The sequence below is a fragment of the Oncorhynchus nerka genome, linkage group LG15 (genome assembly GCF_034236695.1).
Source record: "Oncorhynchus nerka isolate Pitt River linkage group LG15, Oner_Uvic_2.0, whole genome shotgun sequence".
Lineage (NCBI taxonomy): Eukaryota > Metazoa > Chordata > Actinopteri > Salmoniformes > Salmonidae > Oncorhynchus > Oncorhynchus nerka.
Window position 1 is genome coordinate 83,026,054 of NC_088410.1, and position 10,167 is coordinate 83,036,220.

Here is a 10,167-nt window from a genome sequence, read left to right on the forward strand (position 1 = left end):
ACGATCTGGCAGAGTGGAAGATGCAGGACTGAGTATTTGTAGAGATCTTGATTATGGAAGGGGTTGCAGCTGGTGAGGATCCGCTCTGGCTCCAGCACACCTGTCTCCAACCACACAATCACAAACAAACAGAAAGGGAGGGAGAGAGAGAGAGAGAGTGTGTACTGGAGAAATGGCTGCAGGTCAAGGTGACACCGGATGTCCACTAGGGGTGTGGCAGGAGCAGATGTGACATTCACAATTAAAAAACAAGGTGACCCCCCCCCCCCCGAAAGCCAGATGATTATGGGTACAGTAAATTACATTCGGTCAGTAAGTGCATTCGGTCTTTATATTACTGTAGTATAGCCAATGCTGGAACAAATGTACCTGTCACAAGAAAAAAAGTTACCATGATGAGATGATAGGTCTACATGCATTGTGAATTGCACTCCATACTGAGATGGGCTGTCTGTCCCCAACCTGAGCGTTGATTCATCATGCAGAGTCTGCAGAGAAGCTAGATTTAGACATTGCACATAATTTAATAGTTCCATTTCAAGCCATGCTGTTCATAAAAATCATTTATAATATTTTACCGGTTCCTCTGTTATCCCGGGAAAAGAGAGTGGTTTTGGGAGGGAAAATCCTGGTAAATCTAGATACCCGGGTTCCCGCCGTTCCCGCCATTCAACCCTAGTACTCAGTAATGTATTGTATTTGACCCAAAATTAACACTTTGTATTCAGGCATCCTTCTTTTCACTTTGTCAATTAGGTTATTATTGTGGAGTAACTACAATGTTGTTGATCCATCCTCAGTTTTCTCCTGTCATAGACAGTAAACTCTGTAACTGCTCCAAAGTAACGAGTGGCCTCATAGTGAAATCCCTGAGCGGTTTCCTTCCTCTCCAGCTACTAAGTTAGGAAGGACGTCTGTGTCTTTGTAGTGACTGGGTGTATTGATAAACCATCCAAATTGTAATGAATAACTTCACCATGCTCAAAGGGATATTCAATGTCTGCTTTTTTAAAGCATGCTACTTATTATTTGACTTTTAATCCTGAACTTATTTAGGCTTGTATAATAGAGGGGTTCTTGAATACTTATTTACTCAAGACATTTCAGCTTTTCATGTTTTATGAATGTAAAACATTTAGAATAACGTATTTCTACTTTTACGTTATGGGGTATTGTGTTTCGGCCAGTAACACATTTATTTGTTTATTTTTATGCATTTTAAATTCAGGATGTAACACAACAAAATGTGGAAAATGTCAAGGGCTGTGAATATATCCTGTACATACAGTATAGATAGGGGTAAAGTGACTAATGTAATATTGTTTTGAATATATACCCTGTAAATTCAGGAAAGACGGAGATGGCCCTGAGTTGTAATCTACTTAATATACATGATTGGATCTCCCATCAAATGTATGTAGGGAACCATTTTGCATCTTTTTCATGCTTATATTGCAGTTGGTGTCAGCACATGTTCTTGCTGTGCCATGCTGAAGTACGCAAGGCTTTTAACTTATGCAATTGATAATAATGTGTGCCCGTCAGGTGGGCATCCATCTTCTTGATGATACGTTCACTGTGTGGTGTGGAAGCTAAAACCATTTTCCATACATGTATCTGCTTGGTAATGCTTTCCTTTCTTATTTTCCGTCTCCTCACTAGTTTCCACAGTGGTATCCATTGTCAGTATGTAGATTTCTGTTTATGTGCAGCACAAAGCAACTTCTGTAGTCTAACACTGATGTAAATCATCCCTACAGGTATATTCTCTGCGAAATAACTACATTGATTTATTTCTGCATGAGTCATCCATGAATTATTTGTATCAAATCCTTGGTGCATACTTGAGTAGTACTATAGCTCTCACATTCCATTTCTGACAAAGACTATTCTTCTGATATCTGTTAGTATGATTTCTATAAGCTATACTGTATGCAGTTTCTTTAACATAAACTAGTGTGAGTGCATGAATATGGATAAAGGGCTGAAATACAGGTGGGAGGTGAATCTTGGAGACAGCAGCTCCTGGCCCAGTTGCCTGCATGGTTGACTAGGTCAAGCAGGCATTTAGAAAACAAGTCTGATGTCAGAAACCATTAAGGCATATTTCACACAAATAAGGAACTAAGATGATGCAGATACTCCCCTCATCTGTGAATAATTGCCCTTCTCTGTTGCGTGCCCTTGCCATCAGCGCTGAGCACTCTGATGCCTCCGTTCATTAGTAGACCAATACAGACTCCGCTGTTTTCAGACAAAGTTTGTGGGTTTCTCTGCAGTAACAATGGTAATGAGGATCCCGTTTATAAATTCATATGAATCCAGTCTCATTAGTGAATCTGTAAATTAATATTGACTTTTGTTCCAACAACATTAGGCTCAATGTCACACGTATTACAAACAGAGGGATCAAATTAAGCTTTAGGTACAGCATACAGGAAGGCTATCAGACGTGCATATGCTGTATATTGTAGTGTCAATAAAAGTTCAAATGATGACGTCTTTGTTTCATCAGAGGAAAAGTCCCTTCCTGTAGAATAAATCATTACCAATGATCACCTCTAACCACATATTAGACCTTATTTGCTTGTTGTTTGATGGTATTCATTGCTCAAGCCACGATTGCGCACCCCAACTAAAAGTCAGACATGCTTTTAAGTTATGTACCCAGTAGGTCTTTCAGGTCCTCTGGCACTGGCCGTTTAACTTTCCCAAAGACTAGGACCAAGAGACATGGAGAGGATACCTTTAGTTATTATACCTTTAGTTATTATGCCCCCGGCCTCTGGAATAGCCTGCCAGAGAACCTGAGGTGAGCCGAAACTGTGGACATATTTAAAACACGTATGGGTTTTTTTCCCTTAGAGTGCTTTTTAGTCATTCAGTTTTTTCATTCTTTTGTTTGTTGTGTAGTAAATATTTCAGCCTTGTTTTTATTGTTTTGTATTAGTTTTTCCTGTGAAACACATTGCATTGCATTCCTTGTCTGCATTGCATTCCTGAAATGTTGATTGCTTGATTTGATTTAATTTGCTCTGTAGTAGTAACCACCCAGACTAGTTGTTATATGAGACATATCTATAGACTAAAAATTCATATCAGTCCACTATACCCGTAGTTGTAGCGTACTAAAAGTTGTATTAGTCAGTAGACAGTAGCTCCCGCTCCCTGACTCAAAAAATAGCCAATAATCTTCAGGTGTCTTCCTTTTCAGGCCAGTCTGCCTCCCCCTCACATCCAAGCACTACAGTCTCCCATATGGCCAAGTTCACCCGCTCCAACATAGGTATTCATATAACCAATTGTGTTCAATATGGCAATGATAGCCATAGGTGAAAACCACAGGAGGCTGGTGAGGGGATGAAGGCTCATAATAAATGAGAATGGAATGGCATCAAGCACATGGAAACCATGTGTTTGATGTGTTTGATACCATTCAATTATTCCGTACCTACCATTACTATGAGCCTGTCCTCCCCAATTAAGGTGCCACCAGCCACCTGTAGTGAAAACACTAAACTCTATTGATACCATATGATAAAAATACTCTTCTCTATTTTGAGCTTAACTTCAATCAATAAAAACTAGCTTAAGAATTGATGTTGAGTTAAAGTCCCGCAAACATCTCAACAAACTCATTAAGAGACAGTCCTGTTTTTTAAGGGGCGGCAGGTAACCTAGTGGTTAGAGCGTTGAGCCAGTAACTGAAAGGTTACTAGATTGAATCCCTGAGCTGACAAGGTAAAAATCTGCTGTTCTGCCCCTGAACCAGGCAGTTAATACACTGTTTAGGAACAGTCATTGTAAATAAGAATTTGTTCTTAACTGATTTGCCTAGTTAAATATATAATCTATGCCATCTCTGAAGGTGTGAGTGTAGTTCAAAAAGGTTAAATGGAAATGTCTGGTGATGGTTTGGTCAATATCTTGCTGTATAAAGGAGGACTTTGGCCCAACAAATCAATTAGACATATTTGTCATATGTCTAATTGATTTGTTGGGCCAAGGTCCTCCTTTACACAGCAAGATATTGACCAAACCATTACCCGCCACCTTCATTTAACCTTCAGCTGAGGAAACAACAATAGTGCTGTTGGACAAGCAACTGTCCATACAGTAGCAATATTTGAGCTGGAGAAAATGTAGGCCTAGTCAGGCCGAGTGAGGAGGAGGAGCAGGAGGTGTGAGCTCTTACAGAGAGGGTGATATTTAGGGGAAACTCAGATAAGTGGATAAGTGGAAACTGTTGATAGCTGTAGATCAGAATATTTAAGTGTACTGGGCTCAGCTTTAAAAAATCTCCCTGACTTTGAAGAGCCATTTTGCAGGCGTTGTGGCAGGGCCAGGGCTGCGCTCCCTGCTGTGGCAACAGATGCTTTCTGCAGCCTTTAATACCAGGCTGAGCAGTGCAATGACAGACACGCCAAGCCCTGGGATATTTTTTGTCACTTAGAATAATCATACTAAGCAAATGATGGGAATTACCATAGTTACAGAGTCATACACCAGCTTTACCCATGGTGTGTCATTTGTGCTCACAGGGATGGGCAGCCCAGACACAGGTGTCCTTGTGTTCTGAATTATCACCTGAGCAAACACCTGAGCAGGAGACACAGTCGAAGATTTGCATGTTTGCCTGAGGGAGATGAAGGGGATTGTTTGCCGTTAACCTGTCGTACCAAAGCTGTGCAACCTTTCTTTTCAAACTTGCAATTTGAAGTCGTGCATTATTCTCACCCTCCCTCCAGCTGCAGTGGTTCTTTGATTTCCTGGAGTGTCAGTCTTCGGAGACTTTATTAGTCTGTTATTGTCTAATGTATGCAGCACCGCTGTGTACATGAGTTAAGCTGCAGTGAGGCACAGGGACTTCTGCTCACCCCTGATATTTAACATTTCTGTCGAAATGTATACTGTTGTAGAGAGAAGCACAATCTATGTGATTTGAAAGCGATAGCAATCAGTTGTATTAAGAAAATGAACACGCAAGGTCAATAAGCAGGGGTTTGGATTGTTCATGTAGTCTGCACGTTTCAATGGATACATACTCTCTTCAACTTTGCTGGCTTTCCTTGGCTTTCCTTTTCCTTTGTCAATTTCATTTCAAGTGATTCAGGAAATGTGCCAGTTATTGATAAGCCTTCATTCTATATCCTCCACTAGTATTAAACATGAGACACATACGTTAGACTATATATACTGCACTGTATGTGCATAAACAAATGGATTGACTTCATCAACAAGTCCCTGGCCAGCTTTAGATCCATGTTTGTTGTGTGTACTGTCCTTAATCCTTTATTAACCCTGTTCTGCCATGTATCCCCTCTTCCTCCTTCATCTGTCTGCCATGTATCCCCTCTTCCTCCTTCATCTGTCTGTCAGTCACAGCCCTGTTGAATATTAGTTCCTCAGTTCATGACAACTTTGCAAACATCAGTTGAATTCCAGGAAACTAACAAACGGAGTCTTATGTTGCATATATGAACAACCGTAAGCACATTACTTCTATGTCCATTTGTAGTATATTTTATAGCGATATACTTTTAAGGTGATTTTGAACGTATTGGTAACATCTGAGACATCTCCACACAGTTCTACCGTTACATGCTAGAAATTGTGTCCTGTGTTGTTTCATCGAACGCTCTGTAAATAACCCTTTAACCCTTCCCCCCTCATGAGTACTAACCCTCCCTGATTGTGCACCTAGGTAAAGGTAACTAGAATATCTCTGAGGCAGTTAACTCCTCTAAGACTTTCCACGTGATTGAGGGGCTGGAGCTTTGGACTGTGTACACTGTGCGACTTATGACTAACAACTGGGTTGATAATACTAGTATTTTTGAATATGTAATCAGGACCAGGGCTAAAGTGAGCAGGGATGCTATTGGAAAAGAAGAAAAAGCTCTCCCACCCCCCAATCAAATCCCTACACACACAATCTCCATAACCAATTGAAGTTTTATTAAGTATGCAGGTGCACCAATGTCCTTGAACATGTCTCAAGGTATCATGCATGGTTCTCTGTGTCAATAGGATTTTTTATATATTTTTTTGTGACTTGGTGAAAGGAATTCCATTTGAACAGCCTCCTCAGTTGATTAATTAGACAAGGGGGATTAGCTGTTTAATATTAATACTGGTACATTTCCATTTCAACATCACCTGCTGCCTCTGCATCCAATAGACTTTGTCGATGTAAACATTCAATCAATTGTCCTGATGAAAGGCAGAGTCAAAGTCAAAGTGTTGTTGTTTCTTCTCCTCTCCTCAGGTCTGGCAAGCATCCAGGGAGGAATCTCTACCCAGGGCTGGTTCATCGGACTGATGTGTGTCGCGGCTCTCCTCACACTCATGGTGTTAATCGCCTGCTTTGTCAACAGAAATAAAGGAGGGAGATATTCCGGTAGGTCCTCAAACACACACACACACATTGCATCTTACGAATGCTAACTAATCACTGCACTAGGCATAATTATATTTCCATTTAGAGTATTTATTACCAAAGAGAAATGATCACTCTGGACACCATTATAGACATATTTAAGCTGATATATTATTATTAGTAGAAATATACATCACACCACTGTTCAACATTTCAATGCTGATATTTACAGTATAATGAGAACTTAAATTAATGGGAGCATATGCATTTATATTGATAACATTTCAATAAATACAGCATATTTGAAATATGCAGCATTTGAATAACAAAACATAGAATGCACAGAATACACAGAAGATATGTCAATGTTATGGTCACATGCCAGCGGTGGGGATCTTAATGCCAGTCCTGTCTGCGGGGGATAGGGGGTCATTTACAGTACCTTTCATTTTTATTCACTTATTGAGCGCCAGGTTCAGCTCAGCTAATCGCCTATCATATCAGAAAGACAGTCTAAATCCCAGGGCTTTGTTCTGTGATGCATTCATTAAACACTACCTCCTGCACTTTCCCTGATAGTTAGCTTTCCCTTTTGAAATTAGGATTCAGTTGTTACTCATATTGTTGCTGACATCAAGCACTGAGTATGTTGTACTCAGGAATGTGTGAGAACTTGTAAGGTGTTTTAGCAGAACATTACTTTGTCTTTAACATGGTATAAAGTTGTTTATTGAATGTTGTACTGTACTCAAGGTACCCTAAACATTGATCTTTCTCTCCGACCAGTAAAGGAGAAAGAGGATCTTCATCCAGACCTAGAGTCCCAGGGTATCCATGATGACACCTTCTGTGAATACAGGTAATCATACCACCAACCACCATTGTATCAATAATTCAGAAATCAGCTCATGTATTAACTTTGTTTTGAATTGTATCACATTGTATAATTCTATCTCTGCATTTCTCCTGATTTAAAAAGAAAACCCTACATGCATGAGCTTAACACAGACCTTCACAGACATCCCTGTTCAAGACATGTGATGGGCTGAGTAACATGTATTCTAAACATGATGTGGTAAACAGCAACAAATACCCCCGTTGTTGTTTACCCATCAGTGATGTTGATGTGGTATCACCCTATATTGTGCATTGTTATTAGGTAGATGTGTCCTGGTAGAGCTCAGGTCATTAGCAGTAACAGCCTCATTGTTCAGATGTTACTATTTGTTTCTGAATGGAACTCAATGAAGGAAGGCTGCCTGGCCACAACACAACCCAGCAGGAGGCTAAAACCAATCTGTGTAATTGAATGCAGCTCATCTCCGGGGCAGTAAAATCTGTGCTCAATTCATTAATCTTTCACTGGTCCGATTCAGATCACACTCACAGAGAGCAACTCAGAGACCCACACTTCACTTCAATCAGTAGTCTCACACTCTAACTGGAAGTTATGAATCAGAAGTAGCCTAGACATTTTCATCATGTGGTCACAGTAAAGTTGTGAAGTAGAATGTTGCGTCTGGTCCCTAAAATATATGGCCCCCAATGTCAGACCACAGGAAAGCACATTTATTGTATTTTTACTCCAAAATCAAAAAATGCTCAGATCCCTGAAGCACCTGACTTCACCATCATTAACCATGTAGGAGCAGCATGATGCCAATCCAAACCATTAGTCTATACAATCAACCCTTTATGTGATCACTCTCGTGTTGAATAATTCAATGAAAACTACAGCCTGAGCATCTCTCCCCATACAGACAGGGTTAAAATGCCCCTTGTGACTGCAGCATGTGCACGGTCGACATCTGCATCAGCCTGACAGCCAAATCAATACCCCATCTTCTTTTAATTATCCCATTCATTGTCACATACATTGATATACTGTACATGTAGGGTTTAAGTACACTTGACAGGAGTGCCCTTTACTAGTGCACATATCTGATCATTTTTCATCCGTCTGTCAGTAAGAGGTAAACATTGCTGCCAATCGCCGAAGCTCTTCATTTAAGCTCTTTGGGTTCAAACCTGCCTGTGTCCCTGTCCTTACCAATAAAGCCCATAGAGTTAAGCCATGAGTGAAATTAGGTGGTTTTGAAATCCCCTGTCTTTGTGCCGTCATGTTGTGACACAGTGACAATGATGAGAAGCCACTGAAGGGCAGCCAGCACTCTCTGAGCGGACAGATCAAAGCAGAGGACAGTGGGGACAGCCTGGTGGACTATGGGGATGAGGACATCCAGTTCAACGAAGATGGCTCCTTCATCGGCGAGTATGCAGGTCGCAAAGAAAAGAAGGTGTCCATGGAAGTCAAAGGAACCACGAATCAGAGCACAGCGTGAGAGCAAGGTAAACGGTCCATCATCCATCCTTAGGACAATACATTCATTAGACTGGTGGAGGGGAGGGGACATAAAGTAAGTAGATGACATAATCCGTACCAATCACAATCCAGTGTCAAATGTAATGTGTCAGTGTCAGCTGCACTGCCATCTTCATTTTATAAAGCTGTTTGTTTTATCAAGCTGTAACAGAATGCATCATTTCCAAATGTATATATTATTGTATGTGGGAGTGTTTTATATTACTGCAAATCAGTGAAATCCTTTGAGGCTTTTTGCATTTTTTTGTCAAATGCAACAACTGTTTGAAATCAATTGAAATGTAAAAAGGAAGAAAAAGAAATCTCCAGTCCACATTGATCCTTGTCTTATACTACCAGATCTCTCATTCCCAGTCATCATTTAGCAAACTACATGTGTATATACTACCAGATCTCTCATTCCCAGTCATCATTTAGCAAACTACACGTGTATGTGAGCTGATGATGTCAGCCTGCAAATATTGACATTTTATATTTGAAAGGCATTCATTAAATATGATTTTAATATGTGTACAAAGGCTGTTCATCAACTTATTTCCTGGTTTTATACATGACAAAATAACAGTACAAAACAGATGCCTCAGTTATATCACATGAAATGCCAAAAGATCTAAGGCAAGGGCTCTGAGAACTCTCAGTTGATAACAGGAAAGTACTTTTGTTTCCACAGTGAGGTTATGATTCAGTGGTTTTATGTGCCAGCTCGCTATAACATGCAGACAATTATCAACCGAGTTACCACTTGATCTATTCTAGCTCATCAAAATACCAATTAAAGCATTAATGTTGTTCCCATGTTCTTAGAACAGCCTTGCTCATTACAACTTGCATGTCATTGTAGACAATGCCATTCAACTCCAAAAAAGTAATCATAGTAAACCTGTTTGAAAGTCAACCTAAACGTTACCATGATGATCGCCTTCGATTGCATCTTTGTACAAATACATCAAATATAGCTATTGTATGTTAAAGAATGTTTGTGGATGTTTTGATGTTATTAAATTGTTTAACTTTTCATTACCATTGGCTATAGACTGACTGTCCATCTTTAAACTGCATACAGAAAGAATAATTCAACATAAATATACATTGTGCTTTGGGGTTTGTAATGAACTCTGCTTCTGCAGAAAGCTTTTGAATGTCATTACAACATGCCATATTGTGAAATGAGTAAATCCACTCCTTAGCTAGCTATCTAACGAGAAGAACAAGGAGACGGTAGTTCCAGTCGCGAACCATATACTAAGCTATATGGAAGGTCATACCAAGGATCATTTAACTATTTGATTTAGAATTTTATGACCTCTTGAAGTATCAAAAATATATATTAAAAAAAAAATTGGATGAAAAAAAGAGTTTGTGTTACTGCTATTAGCCCATCGAAACAGTTCAGATGCTACAGACT

The 10,167-nt window shown here is 39.8% G+C and overlaps 1 protein-coding gene across 4 annotated transcripts in view; it reads left to right on the top strand.

Moving 5' to 3' along the window:
- LOC115143411 (neural cell adhesion molecule L1-like protein) overlaps nucleotides 1–9,782 on the top strand; it is a 95,484-nt gene extending 85,702 nt beyond the window's left edge. For all 4 annotated transcript variants that reach the window (XM_029683814.2, XM_029683815.2, XM_065001946.1 and 1 more), the window contains 3 exons: nucleotides 6,269–6,400; nucleotides 7,166–7,238; nucleotides 8,514–9,782. In XM_029683814.2, the coding sequence (XP_029539674.2) occupies nucleotides 6,269–6,400; nucleotides 7,166–7,238; nucleotides 8,514–8,721 (413 nt within the window). In that variant the 3' untranslated portion in view covers nucleotides 8,722–9,782. The remainder of the gene's footprint in view (nucleotides 1–6,268; nucleotides 6,401–7,165; nucleotides 7,239–8,513) is intronic.
- The last annotated feature ends 385 nt before the right edge of the window (nucleotides 9,783–10,167 follow it).